The sequence below is a fragment of the Sander vitreus genome, chromosome 4 (genome assembly GCF_031162955.1).
Source record: "Sander vitreus isolate 19-12246 chromosome 4, sanVit1, whole genome shotgun sequence".
NCBI lineage: Eukaryota > Metazoa > Chordata > Actinopteri > Perciformes > Percidae > Sander > Sander vitreus.
This window is the reverse complement of record NC_135858.1, coordinates 5,038,874-5,061,781: the sequence shown is the minus strand read 5'-3', so window position 1 is coordinate 5,061,781 and position 22,908 is coordinate 5,038,874. Positions and strand designations below refer to the sequence as shown.

The following is a 22,908-nucleotide window of genomic DNA, read 5'->3' as shown; positions in this document are numbered from 1 at the left end:
TGTCATGTTTGCCTTTAGTTTGATAGTGGAGTGCAGAGAGGAGACAAGAATGGGGGGGGACAACGTGTAACAAAGACCCCTGGCAGGAAGCTGCAACCTAAAGATTAAAAAAAAAACTCAGTGCATTGTTTGGGTTTATTTGATTTGATTAGGATCATTTATTCATTTCAGGTGAAATGTAATGAGATTTAAAGAGTATTTGTGTATTTACACTTCAAATCTGGGTTTAATGAATGACTAAAGTAATGGAATATCATATTTTAAGATTTGTAATTAATTATATAAATTGGTCTAAAGGGGTCAAATCCCTGCAAATTCACAACATAACATTACATGTATTATTCCTTAATTTTGTCCTCAAAAGAACCTTAACTTTTCAATTAAGGTGAAAACTCAAGGGTTTGTAACATATGTATGTTTTAGGAATTATGAAGGGGTTTGAGGGATTATTAAAGGGTTAAAAGCCCTTAAAGTGAACCAAAAACATTTACAGATTTAATCTTAATTTAAAAATGAAGGTCCTTAATTAATGGGATGTTTTTCAAGGTTTTAGTCAATTGTAAGGGTCTTTTCTCCCTAAACCATGCATATAATCCATTTCAAATACCTTAAAATATTACAATCTATTCATGTATCTAATAATTACCCCCTACAGCCATAGAGGGCATCTCTCATGTCAGCTTTGGCTACACAACAGGTGACAACAGATACAAGCCGCTCCCCATCCTGTCACACAGCATTACCCTCACTCATCCAATCTTCAACTGTTGTCCTTTTATGCACATAACTCCACAAAACTGCCACCTGTGTCTCTTCTTTATTTAACAGTGTTGTATTTAAGTATACTTTTAATGTACCAGTAGTTTGGATAGATAGATAGATAGATAGATAGATAGATAGATAGATAGATAGATAGATAGATAGATAGATAGGTAGATAGGTAGATAGATAGATAGATAGATAGATAGATAAATAGATAGATGAATAGGTAGATAGATAGACAACATGGTAACAATTGTTTATTAATATGGGTTACGATATACATTTATTACATAAAGACATTTATGCCAGCCTAAAATGGTGGGCAAACCCAAAATTGAGTTTAGCTTGGTCACCCTCCACTCCTGTAAATAAACATAACAGTTACTTTGGGTGGACGGTGGGTGGAGCTATGCGCCCATCTGATCTGTAGAGAGATGTGAACAATAACGTAACTTGCTCAGTGCCTTCCCTGAAGGATCCAAATGTAGGCTATTCATATATAAGAGTAGCAAGGTATAGGCTAATGTTGGCCTCCATTTGATTAACTGGTGAGAATATTATATTAGTCACGTCATGTCTTAAAAGCTTGATTTGTTCAATTAGGTCCTTTTAAAATATATTTAAAGTGCTTCAACTTACAAATGTTTACATGTTTATGAAAATACATAAACAGGACATTTTAAAAGCAACATAATTTTGCTTCTTTTTTCAAGTGTAAATTATGCTATCGTAATACTTGAGGGCACTGGGCCGTTGTATGCGCATGCGCAATGTAGCGCCACACTGCCCGCGCCGGTGGTGAATGCAACTGGGAGAAATTCAACTGCGTGATCTGGACCAGGCAGGCGGAGGCGGCGGTACCACCACTTTAAAGGGATTACACTGCACAATTTACACCCAACCGGACAAAGAGTGACTGGAGAACAGGTAGGAAACCCAAATTGTTTCCCTCCCCATCGCTTCAGAGTTTATAATCCCTCATAACATCGCGAATGAGGCTGGTTTGGTGGATGCGTCAACGGCGTAGCTAGATGGTGTGGTGCCGCATGTCGGCTTTTGAGTTCAAAACAAACGTGACGAAGTAGGTAATAAAATGAAACGTTTACACATTTAGTTCTATTCGTGTAATTACCGGTGTGTCTCTTATACGCTGTATGGTTTTACACTGGGTGATTTTAATGCTATGTGGTTTCTCAGTTGGGGAAGTTTAATGCTTTGCATTTCACCGCCGCTCTTTTACAGCACGAAAAGTATGACAAAGTGGCAAGTGGGCCTAGCGCGAGGCCCCGAATAGCTTTGTGAGTGACAGCTGCACGGCCAATCAGATGGCAGTATCCCACCCACCAGACTCTTTTGACCAGTTATATTTGCCTAAAGCACTGACGTCGTCGATGTTTTTTCTCGCGCTACGCCCACTGGTTATAAAACTCTAATTAGCAGTAGAAGTGTATATACCATTGGTGAACACGAGGCAACGTGTTCCCGTTGTTTGCTGTTAAGAAACAGTTGAGACCTGTGAAGTGTACGTGAAAAAATGTGTGGGCTGCTGTTATCTCAGTTTACTACAGTAAAATGTCAACATACGATTAAATGAATCATTGCAAAATGTAACCATTTAAATTGATAATCATCATTCATTTCCTTACTCGTGATTGTGCCATCACCAACTCTCGGTTTGCGCCCTGCATGTGCAACGCTGCCGTCTGTCTGGCTCTTTGTGCAGCCTGGCCATAAAAGCACATTTTCATTTTACATATTACATTTTACTGGATATGATAGTTTGCTTTTTGATGCCGTGCTAGGTATCTGTCTGCTGCAGACGAATACTCATAAGGGGCTTTTCCATTGTCTTCTATTGTGTCTGTACGTGAAATCGGCTGACCAGAAAACACGTGGGCCGAGTAGTGTGCAGATATCCGGTTTGTACGTTACACTGAAAGCCAATCGCTCCAGACTGCCTCCGCTATGGTGAACCGAGTCCGCTATACCCTGGACAAAAGTAAGACGTTGTAATATATCTATTTAGTCATTTGAATCGTTTAGCTGTTATTAAAGGGCGCCGCTTAGCGCGCTTGTTTCCCTGACAAAGGAGGCGCTGTTATCCGGAGGGAAGACAAAAAGAGATTTTCCTCCTCCACCAAGCCCTTATTTTAGTTAAGGGGCTGCACATCAGCAGCAGACTAAGGGTCTGTATTTGAGACTGCATAGACAAGGACCCAATATACTGTTCATCAGTCGAGTATTAACGCTAGCTTGGTGCATAATTACCTGCTTACTGTACTGGTGGGTGCTAACAGTAGGAAGTGAAAGCTATTGACAAGATATCATTCGTGTACCTTCTCTCTGTACCTTGTGCCTTTTTGATATGGAGTAAAATAATACTGTATACTTAAATCAGATATCATCAGGAACCTGTGTGAAGTCGTTTCTTAGCTCTCTAGTGATCACTGCACATCTGGCATTAGTTACACATTTCATCACCATTTTGAGGTACATGGCTCACCGTAATATATCAGTTTTCCCTTGCTTTACAATGTTTTACAACGTGTAATCTGCAGCTTAATACCTTTTCCCAGCCTGGACTGTATTATTGGTCTGCTGTCATACAATGGGAGTGCCGTACTTGCCTTTTAACACCAAAATTGCTACTCCGGTGCAAAGCTATGATTTGCCACAGTCTTTTGGAGATAATTGTTAGTGATGACCTGAGGGAGACGAGACAGACTGTAAAGTCCTTGATAGTCATGTGTATTGTGTTCTTGGCTCCGCACAATGTGGGTTTCTTAGTAGTGTACCCAAGGTCATATGGGTGTAGTTTTGATTTGTATGTTTATTGGCTAATGTGTGTGTGTGTGTGTGTGTGTGTGTGTGTGTTTGTTTGTTTGTGTGTGTGCGTATGCGTACAGGAAGGGAGCCTTGATGTGGGCAGTATGAGTAAGACGCCCCCTAACAGAAGAGGGATATCTTTTGAGGTGGGAGCTCAGCTTGAGGCCAGAGACAACCTCAAAAACTGGTGAGTCATGGCCTCGCTCATTCCTCCCCATCCCTGTAACTTTTCACTTCCTTCACTCTTATCTCATAAATTCTCATTCTCTCCATTCTAGGCCTGGGTTAGCTATTCTGCATCTTATCAAACGTTAAAAGATTAAGAAAAGAGTGAAGAAAGCCACTCAGACCTATCATTGCTCCTTTGCTAGTAAACAACAGCTGCTGATGGGTATGTGCTCTCAAGCAGCCTTTGATCTGGATTAGGACTGAACGATTTTTGGGGGGGGAATCGAATTGCGATTTTTCTGCCAGAAAAGTATCTTCAAAGTTCAATATTCACTGTGGAACAGATAAAACATGTCATGGAGCATTATAACATGAAACACCATCACAAATGCTCTATATTCTTATGCAAGGATGAGGGACCATTAGGGCTGTAACGATATGCGATATGAAACCGAATTCGCGACACACCCCTTCCAACTCCCAGAGTTATCCTTCCCGTCCCAATGCTAACACGTCTTTAAATTAGTATTAGTCGTTTTGGTGCCTTACTCCCTTTAAATTTAGCTAACTGTAAAGACGGCTAAACGCGAGGGGGGGGCGTTCGGCAGGGAGGAGATTTTTGGCACAAACACTGGTAATGCTAACGGAGGTGTAACGCTAACGGAGGTGTAACATTACGAATGGCTGCTGTTCTGACTCTGGTTCCTGGGTCTGTTTCCTGACGGTTCAGTAAACTGGCGTTAGCGTCCTTAGCACTGGAGTAAAGTGCTGACCGAGTTTGGATTGCTGTAACGATAGTGCCTGGCTGCTAGCTGGCTGGGGGCTGACTGTGGATGTGTCCCCGGGCCGGGGCTGTTGTCAGCTCTCATCCCGACTGAAGCCTTGCAGCACCGGGAGAGTGAGGCAGACAGACAGCGGTGTGCTAGCTGGCTAAATTCCCATTAGATTAGTCGTCTATCTATACAGTTAACGTTACTGATGAATTCATGGGTTAGCCCAGAGTTGTTAACCGTGGTCAAAACAATCGTACTAAAAATAACTGAGCGTGTTGAACGATGTCGTAATCTTATGTTACCCACCAAGAATTAGCTAATGTTATAGACCAAGCATTAGCATTAGCTACTTGTCAAATTTGGTTGCAGTTCCACTGGGGGTGATCACAGGCGAGTGCAAAATGAACGGGACTCTATGGAGCTAGACGGCTAAATGTGTCTCTTTCGCCTGATTGTTGATGAGAAATCTCAGATTTGATTGTAGTTTTTGCAAGTTCAACATGGATTATAGGTCGACAGTTGAATGAACGAGTACTTGTGTCCTTTTGATTTCTTACAGGTTGAGTCGTTGTTGCCCATAACACGCTAGCATTCTGCTAATGAATGCTGATTGGTCAGTGAAGGACTGATTACGATCGGAGATCCCGCTTGACGGCATCCAAAGCAGAACCAGAATGTCAGAGTGAATATTTCGGCGTGGTCTTTAAAACATTAGCAAACCTCTTTCTAGCATGTGTATTAACAGGGAGAGGCTAACCTGTCAGCTGTGTTGTCGATGCCTCGAGAGAACAAAGGAAGCGACTCAGAGCTTGCCCTAAAGCAGTATCTCTGGCTGTATGTGTGTATGACATCATTGACATTTTAAAAGGCTTTTTAGAACAAAAAAGCCACTTTAAAAAAAATCTAACACCCAGCAGTGTGTATTTTCTTAGCCTCCCCTTTCAAATGCAACATTCAAATTAGACATAGACAAAAAATGATATCCTGAGAAAAGTGGATATTGAGGAGTATAACTCCATAGAGTCCCATTCATTCTGCACTGGCCTGTGAGCGCCCCCTATATGGAACTCTGGTGGAACTGCAACCAGTTCAGAAGCCGGAAGTAACGAGAGAGTGGAACTTCTTCCCTTATAAGAAATTCTTTGGCAACACCAAAGCACTTTTCTTCTTCGGTCCCCCTACAGGTTGGGACCTACCGTTACCATTATTCTTATGTCTCATTCAAACTACAGATCCGCTACCCTGTTACGAGTTGATGAACCACTGAAACGATTTTGGAAACATTATTTTAAGGTACAAAAGAATCTTTGGTGCTGGATCGATTGATATTGAAATCAATCAATAAATAAGGTCTCTGTTGTATTACTGTGTTGCAAAGTGGCATGTAATCAATGACAAAACGATGCCATGTGGCAGAAAGAAAGTTGTATTACGTTTACTGAGTATAACTCTTCTCCAACTCCTCTTCCCCCCAATTATCAAGGTTTGTATGAAATCGTGGGTCAAAAATCGTGATGTGAACCGAATCGTGGGTTTGGTGTATTGTTACAGCCCTAGGGACCATGGACCGTCAGCCCAGTCCTTTGACAGACACATAAAAAAATAAATACAGTTGATACAGGTCCTCCTGTTCAACTCCTGGCTAAAGGACAAACAAGCTCACCTCCTAAAATGTGTGTAAAACAGTGTGTTACTGGAGGTTATAACTCTAATGTTGTACTGAAATTGTAATCATAAAAAAAAATGAATCACTTTATAGTACCATGTCAACACCCAACACTGCCACCAGCACACCAAGCAGTGTCTCAAGATTCATTGGGTTTCTTTACGTTTGACATTTTCAAAGGGGTGATAGAATGATTATATAGGGTATTTTACACTGTTCCTTAAGGTCTCCTAATAGGGTATGTAACATTGGTTGGGTTAAAAATTGCCCGAATGCTGTTTTATTAGGCCCTTACAGGGCTCCAGACTAACCTTTTGCCTTGGTTGCACTGGTGCGCCTAACTTTTTTATTTAGGTGCACCAACACAAAATTTAGGTGCACCCAAATTTTTCCTTTGCTTTGTGAAAATATACAGCTGCAACACATGAAAGTTATCTGAAATAAATAGCATCTATCTATCTATCTATCTATATATATATATATATATATATATATCTATCTATCTGAGAAAGCTCCTTCAGTTGTTTTCAACAACATTAAAAGAGAGATGACGCCCGGGTTCTACTCTGACCTGTGTCCCTCTCCTGCATGTCATTCCCCCCTCTCGCTCCCCTTTCATGTCTTCAGCTGTCCTATCATAATAAAGGCCGACATTTAAAAAAAAAAAACAGAAAGACATAGGGAGAGGGGGAGTGCGATGGACTGAAGGGTATGTTACTCGCAGAGTGACGGCTGGCTCATTATGAATGGGTCCAGCACGGGTCGAATGCACTTTGGCGGGTCAGCGGCGTTACACACGTCTTGTGTAGGATATGAAATGTCTGTATAGTGCTGCATTTTTATGAACTATAATATTCTGGCGGGTCACATCTCTCGCCCAGGTCCAGCAGGCTCCGTCTCACACGCTATTAGCCTACTCAACGAACTGAAGTTGGTTGCATTTAACAACTTCTAATGTGTTTTTTGCCGTGGCGGCCGCAATAACAGAGAGTTACCAGTGGAAACACTGGTACCAATACAGGTTTCCCTCTCATACTTAACAATATACAGCTGTTGTTAATAACAATTAAAACTGTAGAGAAATGTCAGCATGTGGACCGGCGGCGCTGTGTCTCTCCATGTTGCAGGTGAGCCATGGGGGTGGGGCTGCGCGGAGGAGAGATCCAAACACTTTACAGAAGGAATGGGTCATGTAACGCAACATTAAACCATATCGATATAAACGACATCGCTTCGTTCGTGGAGAGGCAGCGGATGCGAGGACATTGGGTGCACCGGTGCGATCTAGGAAAAATCTTAGTCGCACCCTTACAAATTTTGGTCGCACTCTAGAGCCCTGCCCTTAACTACCCTGTGAATATGGCTCTATTTGGAACAAGAACTTTTCTTCCAAATATGGTATGCTCATGAATATTTAGATGAGCTGCGCGCTGATTGGTTTGAGCGAACCCCATAGAAACACATTGGAGACGAGACAGCAGGTCTCATATTTCAGACACTGCAACGTTATACGTTGTTTTTCGGGCTATTTCGTTATTAAATTCACTTCTGAGACTTTTTTTTTAAAGCGAGAAATCAACTATATAAAGCTCAAATATGGGCCGTTTTACGAAAATCGATGGCTAATTGCGAATTTAGTAAGATGTGTCGGACTTTAGGAGCTTCACACAGTCTGACGAAAGCGGCAACCTCCATACCCAGTGAAAGTCACCGTTTCTCGGCTACTGGTCGACAAGCTAGGCTATATGTCCCATTTAATCCTATGGGAAAAGATTGTTGCTACACTTTTGGCATAACTTTTGTATATTTACAGTTTGAATGTCATCACGCCACTTGCATAACATCTACCCCAAGGTCTTATAAAGCTAACAATGGTGTCCGATATCAATTTAATGCATTTTTGTGAACATTAGGGATTTCGTTAGCTGCTACTGTCCCTTCAATCCTATGAATCGCGGCTAGCTGCAGGCCCTGGAGCTCCATCAGGGCCTCTGCATTTTATAGTCCAGTTACCCAGAACCGGTGACTTTGCGCGGGTATGGAGCGCCGCGGGCTTCCCTTCGTGACGGAGATCCAGCTAGCTCACAGCGAGTCTATGAAGTAGGACACGCCGGGCGGTGAGGCAGCACCGGCCGCTGTCACGTAGCCTGCTGAGCTCCTGCTGAACTGCGACACACAGTCGGACAAAATTTGCAATTAGCCATCAATTTTCATAAAACGGCCCATATTTGACCTCTACATAGTTGATTTCTCGCATAAAAAAAGTCTCAGAAGTGAATTTGGTAATTAAATAGCGGACCTCTGGAGATCTGCATGACCTAGCTAGATTCAGAAGACTAAGCTGACCTCAGGTCAGTGGTGTAGCCTATGCAAATGTTGGGGCGTGACAAAGACTATTTGATGGATTTGGGATGCTGACGTCAGCTTCCAGCTTTGTTGAGATTCGCCCGTTTTCAGTGGCAGTTTCAAAATGAGAGATTTGCAGAGGATAGGGAAATCAATGGGATTTTGAGCTTCTATGTATGTCCTATTTATCCACCGAACTGTCGTTATTCAACTATGACAAGGTAAAATCGGTTTTGCATTCTATCACCCCTTTCAAGATTGACACATTTCTACTGACCTGCCATCCTCATTTATGTTTAGAATAAAGGATAAAGATGAGCTTAAACATTTCCCTATCCAATCACACTTTATTGAATTTCTTTTGTCATGTAGGTATGCTGCCAACATAGAGAAGATTGACTACGAAGGTGAAAAAGTACTGATCCATTACCGCCAGTGGAGCCACCGTTACGACGAGTGGTTTGAGTGGACAAGTCCCTACCTGAGACCTGTTGAGAGGGTTCAGCTGAGGCGGCAGGGCCTGCAGGACGACGCTCCTGTACCTGTAAGCTAAGGGAACACTGTCTGTTCATGCATGCTGTGACTAGGGTTGGGTACCGTTTGAATTTTTACGATTCCGATGCTGAACCGGTACTTTTAAAACGATACCGATTCTTGAAAAATGACATCAAATAAAGGCTCTTTTTTGGAGTTTTCCGCCGCTGTCCGGAGCAACAGAGGGAAAATATTTCAGTCGGAACCGAAATTTGCGTTTTAATCCGGTCCGAATACTACCGTTTGCGTAGGAACCGGATCCATAGTGGAACCGGGTTTCGGTACCCAACCCTAGCTTTGACCTGTGTTGCATAGAGAAATTGGAAGTTCTGCCTCACTTGTGGGTTATCTTGTTTTCCTCTAGCCTTTGTCCCATAGTGTATTCCTGCATAGAGGGGTTCTTAGGTTGCTTTCACACCGGAGCAGTTTGGTCTGTTTTAATCGAACCCTGGAGTGTTTTGTCGGATAGTCGAAGTAGTGGGGTTTAATTTGCATAAGCCAAATGGGCATCTGCTACTTTTACTTGCCAGTAGAATTGGAGAACCATGTCATTTTACTAAAGCTGTAACAACAACAATGGTTTTGTTAGCATTTAACAGCTCCACCTCCCGTGAGATTTTGACAACATGCCTACAGTATGTCCCAGATCGAATGTCACTGTCCTTCCTCCAGGGCTTTCATGTGAATGACAAGGTTCTGGCCAGCTGGTCTGACTGCCGTTTCTACCCCGCTAAGGTCATTTCAGTCAATAAAGATGGTGGGTATCAATCATTTCAGGTTTTATCTTTAATTGTTTTAACTGCATGCATCCTTAATATTTCAAGTTATTAATTAAAATAACTTTAAGCTGATTTTTCTTGGAAGATGTTAAAGATTTTACGCTGATTATTCAAGTTGTGTGTTGATTGTGCAACATGGAGCTTACAGTAGTTAAGTTTCCCTTTGTTTTCATAAAGGAAGCTGTGATATTGGAAATTCTTACAATAACAACGAAAAGAACAATTGAAGTGTAGCTTCTTCACAACTAGTCTGTAATCGGCTACCTGACTAGCAGCTGGCTCTTGTGTAAAACATGTTTGGCATCAGTTCTCCTTTATTCCCCTCAGCATCCTACACTGTGAAGTTTTATGATGGCGTTATCCAGACAGTGAAGGGGATACACGTGAAGCCTTTTATTAAAGAGGTAAATGTCATAAGTGAGCATACACATCCATATTAATGTAGTCATGTATTCTTTGTCTACATCAGTCATGTCTGAGTGCTATTTTCTGCTTGTTTCCCAAACGTCCTCTTTGTCCTGCCTACAAATAGAGAGGTGGAGGGAAGTCTCGGTCCTCTGAAAGGAACATGGTCAGGAGGGCCCCGAGCCGCAGAGACAGGAGGCCTCAGGAGAACGGAGGTCCCAAGAACAAGCGAGCCAGACGCAGCACCTCCGACCAGGAGGAGGATAGCAACAGTGAGGACGATGAGCGGGAAGAGGGGATGGTGAACGAGAAGAACAAGAAAACAATTGGTGAGGTAGAGGCTGCACCCACTGTCAAACAGGAAGAGGAAATGTCAGAGCAAGCAGACCAGGACAAGCCCAGGGATGTAGAAAAGGGGATGGGACTCACAAATGGGGTGAAGGTAGAAGAAGACTATGCGCAAAACGAAGAAAGGTGTCACGTAAATGGAGAGGTAAAGAAGGAAGAGGTGGAAACAGAAGGGAGTGAATCAAAGCCATACACAGAGTTACCCAAGCCATACCCAGAGTTTCCCACTCAAACGTCAGCACAGATGGAGCAGGTGCCTGTCACTATAACAACAACAACAACGACAACAACAGAATCCAATGGAGATGTGGAGCAGAAGCCAAACGTCCAATCGGAAAGCGCTCAGCCTGCCGCGGACGTGCCTCCTCCCCAGCCTGTGAAACGTAAGTGTTAAGGAAGTTAATTAGCAGAAATGTCATTGGATCTGTAGGATTGAGAAAACAACTTACTGAGTGCAGTGAATATCACATAGCATCTGGGCATACTTTTAAGACCAAAGTAAATACATTCATTTCTTTCTTTCGGTAGCGGTAAGGAAGCAGGGTTTCCACAACCCCAACAGATTCAGCAGAGAACCTTGTGAGTACAACTCAAAACCTATTAGACAAATACAGTTATTATTTGCATTCTTTGATCTGCCACTTATGTTATTCCTTGTTTTAGTGTACCGTGTTATCAAAAACCAACCTCCTCCCGTCTTGTCCATCAACCTCGACCACAACCCATTTAAGTGCAGCGCTCCCGGCTGCACAAAGTCGTTCCGTAAGGCCAAGCTGCTGCACTACCATATGAAATATTATCATGGCGAGGAGCAGCCTCAGGAGGCAGAGCACAGCCCCACCAGGAATGTCCAGACCAGGGCCTCTGAGAAACAGGCTACTGCCACTGGTTTGGATGGCCCAAAGAGAAGGCGCACCATCTCTGCCTCTATGCGTAAGTTCCCCTCTATCTATAGATCAGAAATGCTGAATCATGACACGCTTTAATCACTAATCCTACAATTCTAAATCAAGGCTGCGTTGTATGTATTGCACTTCCAGCCATGTGGAAATATCAGAGCTTTGGGCTTATATTTGGCCTTATTTTTTTTATTTTTCTCAGACTCTGTTGGGCCTGCCGCGGCTTCCCGTGGAGAGGTGAAGACTGCAGGCAGGCGAACATCAGCCCCGCCTGCAGTCAACACCCAGAGCCATCAACAGAGGGCACTGCTGAGGGAGAAGAGCAAGGAGAACCAGCTGGACAGGAACGGATGCCAGCAGCAGGACAAGGACTCAGACAAGAGTGGCTTTGACATTGGTCAGTATCATGCAGTATGAATGTGTTGTTTATTAAGTGACAAAATGACTGCATTGTGTTACATAGCCATACCCGTTCACTGTTAGTTTCCATCTTACAGTACAATTTTGCTTCTAGAATAGATAAGTGCTGCGATAGCTATGCACAACCAAGGCTTACCGTTTGCCACTTATTTGTCCACAGGGTCATTAAAAGACAAACTGAAAGAGAAACCGAAACAGAAGGACTTCCTCCGCATTAAACTAAAGAAGAAGAAGAAGAAAAAGAAGGCCAAGTCTGGTAAGAAGGGGTCCCTGGCATCGGGCCTCCTCACATATCTGCTGCTCTGCATGTGCACTCATTGTGACATTGTGGAAATGGCTAGCCTGCAAAGCATTATACTCCCCAATTCACTGCTCTTGGTGTGGTGGCTGAGCCTTTGTGTGTGGGAGTGTTAATCTGTCGCTGGCCTCTGTCACTCCATTATGCCAATCAGAAAGCTCAAACTCATTTCTTTTACATCATAGCTTTCATTTGCTCTTGTATACAACAACTCAACAGTGCTGGTGATGAAAAGCCAGCTTTTGTTGTGGCACTGATATTAACTAAAGCCCCTGACACACTAACCAGACGGCCGACCCTCAGCAGAAAAGGCAGTTGGATTGATCAGTCTCCCCGAGTCGGTCAAAAAAGTGCCTCAGAACACACCAAAGCGACGAGACGTAATACGTCTCCATAACAGCAGGCGGTGCTAATCTGTATTGTCGCCCCAAAATGAAAACTGCCAGCTGATTGGACGAACACGTCACGTGGGTCTGGTTTCTCCGGAAATTCAAAGACTGACTGTCATGGCGGCTCGTTCAGAATACGATCTCATGTTGTACTAAAATAGTTCACAGAAACGTGTTTCTGAAAACATTTTAAGCGAAAAATAGGCCGTGCAGTCGTTGAATCTAGGGCTGCACAATTAATCGAATTTTAATGACGATTTTGGCTTCCCACAATCAAATTCACGTGATGGAGAGATATTTAAAATGCTTCATTCCGTTCATAGAACGCTCTGTATCAACGTTTATTTTTTTTCAAAGCTCCGTAAACCACTCTCTGATCCTCCATGAGCCAATCAGAGTTGTTCCCTGCACCGCGCAGCTTAGTTTAGATGTAGACAGTCACAGAGGACAGAGTAACGTGAGGACAATTCCACAACAGATAGCAGTCGGACATAAGTCGGTCACAAGGTTTACCAGTAAACGCAACATTTTGTCCCGTCTGTGTTGTTTTTCAGACAACAGCAGTGACCAGTGCTAGCATGAGTCTCTTAGCTCACAGCTTTAGCGGCAGACTGGTGTACGTCCCGCTGTTGGAATCCTCTACAGTGAAATACAGACACACTACGCCGTTTAGCTGTCAGCATTTTAGCCGTGTTTAATCCAGCTACTACTGTAGCTAACGGTAGGCTAACGTTAGCTGCTGTGTGACTTGTTATTAGTGTTTACTAGCGTGACATGCAGCGATGTTTCTGTTGCCTCTAACGTCTGTTTTGGAGCATCAGAGCGCAACGCAAACATTTAAATGGGACCGTAATCCGTGTTGCTATTTTGTCCGATAGAGACCGGTGCCCTATTGGCACCGGATTTTAACATGCGCCGTTAACATGAACAGAAAATTGCATTGCCTATATCTTTCACGGCAAACGTGCAATTTGGAAAGTGGTCGCACAACAGCTGAAATGGCATACTGCTTCATAGTTTCCTTCAACAAAGGAGGAATGTAGCACAATATGGATGTGAAAGCAGTTATAATTAGCCTATGTGACAATAAAATTAGTTTTGGTTAAAATCAACCAATAATTGTGATAATTAATCGTGATCAATATATTGATCAAAATAATCGTGATTATCATTTTGGCCATAATTGTGCAGCCCTAGCTGAATCTGTCTTCATTTCAGATCAACAAAGGTCAGTTTAAAAGATTTTTGTCAGATTTTGAGACTCCAGTCTCGCTCATTCCGCTCCCCGTTTCCAGGTTAGCTCTCCACCAATCAGATGGGTCATTTGAGTCCAACTGCCGGCAGTGCCCGCACCGCCGATTCTACATGTCAAATCGGCCAAAATGAAGGCCGACGGCCCCTCAGACAGACGACGGCACGGAACACACCGAACAGACTCGAGTCACTGACCTCGCCAGACTGTCCAACGCCCGATTATCGGCTCGGTGTGTCCGGGCTTAATACAAACACAAATCCAACACCGTGCTCTCTATTCCTAGTTGGCGTTCACATCTATGTACATTTTGTTTGACATGCACACACATACTGTAGGTTACCTTCCACATTGATTATTTCAAGAAATACGGCCGGTATGGATTTTATCAAATTGATTGTCCCTGACTGTTCTTGAGTCTATCATTTGTCCATGTTTGTTGTGCCACAGTTTGTCACCTCCTGATGGATTTCCAAAGTTGACATTTTGTTTTACGTCTGCTTCCCCCCCTTCCCTGTATGAACAGACTACACAGGTAGTGAGGAGAATATTGACATCTCAGTATTGGGTCTTCAGTCCAAATTGAATTTGCCATACAAATTCCCCCCCTCACACAATCACAAGCCTGAGGCCTACCCCAGCAGGCCTGGATACAGCTACTCACAGCAGATACATGTGGATGGTGGGTATCTCTGTGACTGTGTGTGTGTGTGTGTGTTGGTTTGTCTGTGTGATTGTACGTGGCTTCCTCTCCCCTCCATTTTTCTATTTCCTCTGGATTCAATCCATCATGCTGCTGTTCTAGTTTGGTATCTGTCGCATGTTGCTCATAACACACCATGACCTGCAGAATTAAACTGGCTGCTGTCACAGATGAGACCAGATTTGTTTTAACGCTTGGTTGATTGAATCCTGAGCTCTTCTTTGCTGCTATGGCTTGCTTCATCATGTAATCCACAAATAATCATGAAGACTCACATAGTGCAACACATTTTGTAGAGGTTAAGAATATCAATTAAACTAAATTGTACAGGAAAAGTTCATTCCTGTCGTGTCATTCCCATGACAAATCAATAGTTCTTTTTGTGCCCGTTATTGTAGATGAGGATAGCATTAGTGACTGGTCCACTGACAGCTGTGGGTGGAGTGACGATGACTTTGGGGTGGATTTGGACGTCACCACGCCTCCCCTGAGTGTGGACTCCGGTGCTGTGGACACAAGTGAAGAGATAGTGCGATGTATCTGTGAGGTGGAGGAAGATAATGACTTCATGATTCAGGTGAGCTGGTTGTTTTTTGTCACCACTTGTAGCATGTCTAAATTGCAAGCACTTTTCTTAGTCTTAGGGTTGCCTTATTTTATAAAACATGCGTGTCCTTCCCTCAGTGTGAAGATTGTTTGTGCTGGCAGCATGGCACCTGCATGGGCCTGCTGGAAGACAATGTTCCAGACCGATACACCTGCTACATCTGCAGAGACCCACCAGGTGAGGGAAAAACACCACCACCGTTTAGCTTTAAATTACACACTGTCGTCATTTTAGATTTGTTGACATCAAAGCATCTGTTTGGTAGCGAACACTACAGGCTTTCTCTTTGACTTGACAAAGTATTACCTGCCATCTAGTGGACAATAAGAAAAATGACGGTGTGTACGATTAACAGTGGACATTGAAGATTACTATGGAAATTGTATGTATTTTAAAATCACTAATGGACAGTGCATTATATAATAATGCTGTTTTACATTGTGATTATGAAGTTTATGCTTTACACTGATCTTGCCCGATGATTTTATGTTCTTGCGCATCAAACGTTGTCCTGTTTTCTGCTAAAAGAAAATGATGTTTACCAGGACACAGTGAACTCGGTCCCGGTGGGACAAGCACAGACCAGAATATGCTGCCAGTTATAGAGTGATGATAAAAATAGGAGAAGAGCCATTCATTTGTGTCCCTCAATATCACAAAACGGTGAAACTACAGAATGTTTGTGCTGCAGGTTGCCTTTTGGCTTATTGATTTTTTTTTTTTTTTTCCTTCTTCAAATAATGAGCTGTAAATGTTGTCCCTGCTGGTCGTTGTTTTGTAACATTAAGCGGAACATAGTCCTAAATAATACAGGCCTAAAGGGGCCTTAGTGTGTCCACAATAAATGTGGAAATAAAGAGCTGGATATTTATATCGTAGCTGTTTTTAGCTAAAGAAAAACAAATTACTTGTTTTGAGAGCAAACTGCCAAGGTGGGGGAGTGAGCTGGTATGCGTGATCGGAGCAAGTGAACATTGCTTGTGAAACTGAGAATCGTAGACCAAGTATTTTGTTGACTTAGCACTGTGCACCAAGCTGAAGCTGCCTCACATTTGTGCATTGTGCTGTATGACTGCACACTGCATTTGCATATGGACTCTCCACGTCTTAAGGAATATTATAATCACCTCAATCCAACCAACTACGCCAGCAAGCAGACTAGGGGTGTGCATCTCTCCCTTATATGACGATCCGATACGTGTCTAGATACGTGGGCTACGATACGGTTCAGGGACGCTACATTTTATTATGGAACGATTCAATGAGATACGATTCAATCTGATAGATACTGTTAATGTAAACACATTCATTTTCCATTATAAAATAAGCCAATTCTATAAAAGAAGCATTGCCTACCTTCAAATAAATATATATTTCGTAAAAGGGACCAGGGAATAGCAAAGCTAGGACATGCTAATGGTATAACTTCAACTTAATTAGCTAGCCACTTATAACCAAATAGCATACACATCAGCTCCATATTAAATGAAACAGTCTCCTTGCTGCTGTAATCTTAGAGATAGTAACTCAAACCTAGGTCCACATTACACAGCCATTGTGAACACACAAATAATAATGATACAGTATTGAGTATACATGTGAGCACAATAATACTGTTGTGAGCGTTAGCATGCGGCTAGCGGATTTTAATGCTAATGTAACTGAACATCTTACAACATGTAAACGTCAATATGAACTTGACACACCCACACCACACAAACACTTATCTATGTATTCGAGTCCGGATCGGGCCGAATTTTTCTGTCCAAACCCGGCCCGCATCCGACAGAGCCGTGACCGAACCCGGCCCGAGCCCGACAGGCATTAAGAAATTTGTGTCCAAGCCCAACACAGTTAAAATCTCATTTTTTTTCTCATACTGATGACACATGTAGGCTACGTTTTTGTGTGGAAAGCTTTTATTAAGCAACTATAGGAAGGCATTCGGAAATGTCAACAGATGAGGTCATCAGCGCACACGGGGCAACAAGAGCACATTAATAAGCTGTTCAATGTGTTAACCTTTCCTGATTGCTTCATTTCCGACCGTGGTCAGAAAACCAGGGGAGACTCGTTACCTCCAGGGCCGACGTTATAAAATGAATAACGTCGGGGTTAAAATCCCGTTTGTGGTGAGCAAATGAATGATCTTGGCTTTCAGTTTGGGCTTTATCTCGGACACCGCACACACTGTGTACAAAACATAAACTTATTCCACCAACTCTGCTCCGGTTGCATACAACACGTCTGATTCCTCTTTCTCTGTCTCTCTTCTGCCCACTTACAACACACACACACACACGCACGCACGAACGCACGTGTGGATGGATGACTTGTAGACCGCATCTAGTACAATTCACAGTATCCACGATGTATTCCTCTCACCGCTAACTCCAAAAACACAACCTAGCAGTCGGCACATGTATTTTCTGCAAATCCAAACAGGCACTGATTGGCTGATCCCTGCCACCCCGAACATGAATAACCAAGTCCTTCATCATACATATGACGAGGCTTTTGTCTCCCTCGCACATAAACACACACACACACACACACACGTCTCTTTCAACGGTCCATTTAGATCGATCCAGGGGTCCGTGTATCGTATCTTTGATAATACAACTGGATTGGATTGGATTCGTATCAGTGAATCTTTACACCCCTAAAGCAGACCCATTCTAGCTCTTGAAGAGAGACTCTTAATCACATTATTTGCAATAACAGCTTTACTGGCAAATAATTCTGAGTTGTAATTTCTGAACAAGTAGTTGCATGTGATAACAGTTCATTGCAATACGTTGATTTTCCAGGTCAGAGGCAGAGTCTGCGCTACTGGTACGATCGTGAGTGGTTGAGCAATGGTCACATGTACGGCTTGTCCTTCCTGGGAGAGAACTACTCTCACCAAAATGCCAAGAAGATCACCACCACCCACCAGCTGCTGGGAGATGTGCACCACGTAGTAGAGATCCTCAATGGTCTGCAGCTCAAGATGAGCGTCCTACAGTGAGTACAAAGGAATCGCATGAAGACACTTGGAAGGGGGGGGGGGTTCTGTTCTGTGATGAAGTCAAATTAAATGTGGATCATGACATAAATTATTGTTGTCCAAATCACCCAGTTATAATGGAACATTTTATGAGTTAATCATAATGCAATGTTTACACACTGGTCTAATCTTTCCTTTGGCTTTTCAGGAGCAATACTCACCCGGACTTGAATCTGTGGCGGCAGCCCTGGAAGCATTTGGAGAGGTCACGGACCACCTCTGACTCGTGTCGTGGCAGTGATGCAGCTCCATCTCCTGTGACTCCTGATGAGGACATGAGTCGCGGTGAAATTTTAATGTCCAATGCTCTGGAGAAGCTGAGCCGGGCTGCTACATCTGCCACCTCCTCTTCGTCCTGCTCCTTCCCCTTCCCATCCTTCCAGGACTCTTACATTACCAGTGAACATTGCTACCAGAAACCACGGGCATACTACCCAGCGGTGGAGCAGAGGCTGGTGGTGGAGACCCGACAGGGCTCAGAGTTGGAGGACAGCATGAGAAGCACAGAGGAACTGTTGGAGCGGGAGCAGCGCTACGGAAGCCTGCTGGAGATGGACAAGCCAAAATCAACAGGCACCAGTTCCAAGGTTAGGCCTTATTCTACAACAGACAGGGATGATTAAAGTGCAGCCTGAGTTGTCACTATAGAGTAGTAAAATGAGACCTAGAAATAATTTTTCCTTCTGTAAAATCACATTTGAAGGAGTATTGAAAATATGCTCCTCAAAACAAACACAGGATTTATAAATAGAGAAAATATGAGGTTTGTCAGTCAAATGGCACTTAAATACTACAGTATCTATGACTCCAGTTGCGGTTGCTGTGGAGAAGATGTCCACCAGAGAGAGCGGTGAGAATCTAGTAATTTCTTAAGTTTTTTTAGATTCAACTTTATTGTCATTGTGCAGAGTACAAGTACAAAGACCACCAAATGCAGTAAAAAAAAATTAGATTCAAGTTAAGTAGTTAACAAGTTTTACAAAGCTCAAGTTCTTAACTCCCTCTTGCAGTTCGTGACACAGTGATTGAAGGATTTGGCTCAGCCTTTGTTTGACCACCAATCATGTAGTAGCAACCCCTTTCGGTTGTTTATCTCTTGTGTGCGTGAATCATGTGTAGGCATGTCGCCTCAGTTAGGAGGGACTCCTAGCGGGGAGAGAGAGACAGAGAAATGCTAGTTGTAAGCAACCATAGGAAGGCATTCGGAAATGTCAACAGATGAGGTCATCAGCGCACACGGGGCAACAAGAGCACGTTAATAAGCTGTTCAAACGTTCAATGTGTTAACCTTTCCTGATTGCTTCGTTTCCGACCGTGGTCAGAAAACCAGGGGAGACTCGTTACCTCCAGGGCTGACGTTATAAAATGAATAACGTCGGGGTTAAAATCCCGTTTGTGGTGAGCAAATGAATGATCTTGGCTTTCAGTCTGGGCTTTATCTCGGACACCGCACACACTGTGTACAAAACATAAACTTATTCCACCAACTCTGCTCCGGTTGCATACAACACGTCTGATTCCTCTTTCTCTGTCTCTCTTCTGCCCACTTAGCACACACACCCACACGCAATGAGCTCTCTTAAAGGAGCCACAGCACCATTTTACAACAAATGCCTTACCGCGCTGATGTGACCGAGCCCGACCATAACTTCTAAATATCTGTCCAAACACGGCCCTGTCGGGCTCGGGTCGTGTGTGGGTGGGTGTCGGCCCGCCCCCGTGAAGCTCCAACCTGCAGACAGCAGAAGAAAGTAGCTGCACCTTCGCCATAATGAAGACAAACATTTACTCGCCATGTGGCAGCTAGCCACATAGATATAATTTATTAATTATATATTTTATATATGTTTTATAAATAATTGTTAAATGTAGTACAGAGTCTGTAGTCTATCGCACAAACACTCGACGAATGCTGCAAACATTTGACAGCCAGTACAAATTACCTGGGAGAACATACGTGTCACAAACGGCAATTCCACAACTGTACAACAGCGTGAAAGACGACATACGAAAGGAGATCAAAGACATATTGTGGATATTTAAAATGTCTTCCAGTTCCAGTGTTAAATATTCCTTAGGAATAAAAGTTTATTGATCTTTGAAAAGGTGTACCTGCATTATTATTCCATTATCATTATATTAGATGAAAATGGTCTCAGAACGACAATATTATCGTTTATCGCAATAATTTCTGGGACAATTTATCGTCCAGCAAAATTTGTTATTGTGACAGGCCTAATCATGTGCATTGATTTGGCAGAAAGCGTTTGTATAAAGAGGTCTAAACCTGGTTGAAGTGAAAGTCTTGTCTGATGATTTCACCTGAATGTCTCTAGGCTTCAATTGGTGGCTCTTGGTCCCAGGCTGAGATGAGGGAAGAGGGTGGAAGAGATCCTGGAGGGGCTGCAGATAACAGCAGGCAGCATCAACAGAGGCAGCTCAACCTGCTGGATCACATAGATGCAGTCCAGGACGAGGTCTCGCACAGGATGGACTTCATTGAGCGGGAGCTGGACGGTAAGACCTGCAGTGGCCCTGACCTGGTTACTAACTTTGTCTCTGTAGCAGGTGTTCCGTCCCCTTCGATGGATTCAGTGACAACAACACGACAATCAAGAAATAGTGACAGAGTCGATGTAAAAGTAAAAAAACTCCAGTGTTTATTCTCAACATATGAAAACGGTTCACAAAAGGTGGAGGAGGATAGGACCTGGAGGTCGTGCCAAAGAAATGAAATTAATCTAACAAAATTAGGAAACTTTGGGATTAGATTTTTTAAAAGGTGAAGATGACAACTGCTTATGTCAGTGGTCCATCAGTCCATAACGTTAGCAGCCAACTGTTTCATGTTGGTAACATATTACGTTTCAGGCGAGATCACAAACCATTAGCTAGTAGGTGTGGCTAATAATTCCAATAAGGACTGTTAAAACTTACTGAGTTTATAAGAATTTCCACATTTCTGTGCCGAGTCTTGCTTTGATGCGTTTCCTACCTTAGCTGTGGTGGCCTTAAAACCTGGCTGCAAAGTGACTAGTTGTTGTGACAAATTGTGTAAACGCATTTGATGATTCATGAAATTATGCAACAGCCCAGGCACAAATTATAGTGAGGATTGCATCTCACACCTAGGTTGGCCTAAACCAGCATACCCTAACACTCCCAGTCCTGTCCAGGACAGAGTCTCTGTGGGTTAAAAGAGGCCCATGATGTGTAACCATGTGCTCACCTCTGGTCCTTCTGCTCGTCCTCCTCAGTGCTGGAGAGCTGGCTGGACTACACCGGGGAGTTGGAGCCTCCTGAACCCCTGGCCCGTCTGCCTCAGCTTAAACACCGCATGAAACGGCTGCTGACACAGCTGAGCAAGGTGCAGCAGATTGCCCTGTACAGCTCCACATGAGGGCACCAGAGAACAGCAGCGGCTTCAGTCCCCTACACAGCATCAAAAACGGTGCAGCCGAGGAAGCTCACTGGCCTCTGGCTGCAAAGATAGCGATATTAATGCAAGTGCAAGACTCAGATTGTTCAGCACATTCTCCCTGACCTGACTTCTGCAGCTGTTTCTCCTTTTTAAAAGGTTATGTGGTGGAATCCAATGCTTCGGCCTGCCAGTGTCATATATTCATATTTATATGAATATGTATGGAAAGTCAGCATCATAAATCAGGATTGAACACAAAAAGTAACCTCGTAAATGCAGGAGAAAATCCTTAGGACCAGATTACACTTCTATGGTTCCCATGCAACTCTAAACCTTATGGATGCCTTTTGTCTGAGCTACTGCTTAAGGTTGCCCTGTCTCTCTCAGTACACAGTGCTTTACATGCAGAAGCTTTATATTTGAAATAGCAATCGAGTTCCTGAGCCTACACAGCCTCTTTGCTATAGTTTTTTTGAACATGTTTTCAAATGGTCACTGTTTTTGCATCAACAATGTCCCAAAGTTTAGTTTTGGTCACCTGCCATGCCATACTGCATTAAAACTGTTGCTGTAAGTGTGGACAGACAGTAACTTGAAGACATTCAGTATGTAAGGACACTTTACCAGCAGTCTACAAATAATTGTTTCTGTTTTTGACCTACTCTAGGGTTTGTTTTATACTACACTGTGAAGTTATTTTTGTCTGGAATCAAAGGCATCTTATTTTCAGTTTTAGAGACGTAACAAGTGTGACTTCTGTCTTAAACTGTAATGTAATTCTTTTCTAACAGTCCCCTCATCCTTGTTCCAGTTTTATCAGTTAACGTTTGTGTGTTTGTCAGTTACCGTATCCCTTACTTCAACTTACTATTTGCATTGTTGCTGTTGCACTTGACCCATGATTCACTGAATACTGTAATGTGGACTTGTCTTTTCTTAACCTAGCATATTGTGCTTTTTCAGTGACATATACTACTTAGAAGACCTGTATATTTCTTTTCTGTTCTTTTTCATCTGTTTATTTACAGTATTTGGCTTGTTTGTAAATATATTCAAAAATGTGCTCTTTATTGAAAACATTCTCCAACTTCTTATATTGTATGCTAATGTACTGTAAGTGTCTGGCTTAGAAGCAGGGAAATGTCAAAAACAATGCAAACAGATTTGCTGGTCCATAAATAAACTATCATTGTTATTAATCACTTTGGGCATGTTCTTGGCTATTTTGTCAATTGTGTCTCTGACAATGTTGGGTTTTTGAAA

The 22,908-nt window shown here is 43.0% G+C and overlaps 1 protein-coding gene across 4 annotated transcripts; it reads left to right on the top strand.

Moving 5' to 3' along the window:
• The first annotated feature begins 1,542 nt into the window (after positions 1-1,542).
• On the top strand, positions 1,543-22,847 carry phf20a (PHD finger protein 20, a). Of its 4 annotated transcripts, XM_078247847.1 has the most exons (18): positions 1,543-1,689; positions 2,648-2,761; positions 3,669-3,775; positions 8,914-9,085; positions 9,748-9,832; positions 10,182-10,258; positions 10,387-10,990; positions 11,136-11,186; positions 11,271-11,540; positions 11,709-11,903; positions 12,087-12,182; positions 14,392-14,547; positions 14,967-15,145; positions 15,253-15,352; positions 17,986-18,181; positions 18,373-18,811; positions 20,561-20,741; positions 21,482-22,847. In XM_078247847.1, exons 3-18 carry the CDS (start codon positions 3,693-3,695, stop codon positions 21,622-21,624), a joined length of 3,027 nt encoding a protein of 1,008 aa, XP_078103973.1. In that variant the 5' UTR covers positions 1,543-1,689; positions 2,648-2,761; positions 3,669-3,692; the 3' UTR covers positions 21,625-22,847. The 4 variants fall into 4 exon arrangements, with proteins under 4 accessions (XP_078103973.1, XP_078103972.1, XP_078103974.1 ...); XM_078247846.1 differs by lacking the exon at positions 2,648-2,761; XM_078247848.1 differs by lacking the exons at positions 2,648-2,761; positions 14,392-14,547 and having other exon boundaries at positions 1,544-1,689.
• The last annotated feature ends 61 nt before the right edge of the window (positions 22,848-22,908 follow it).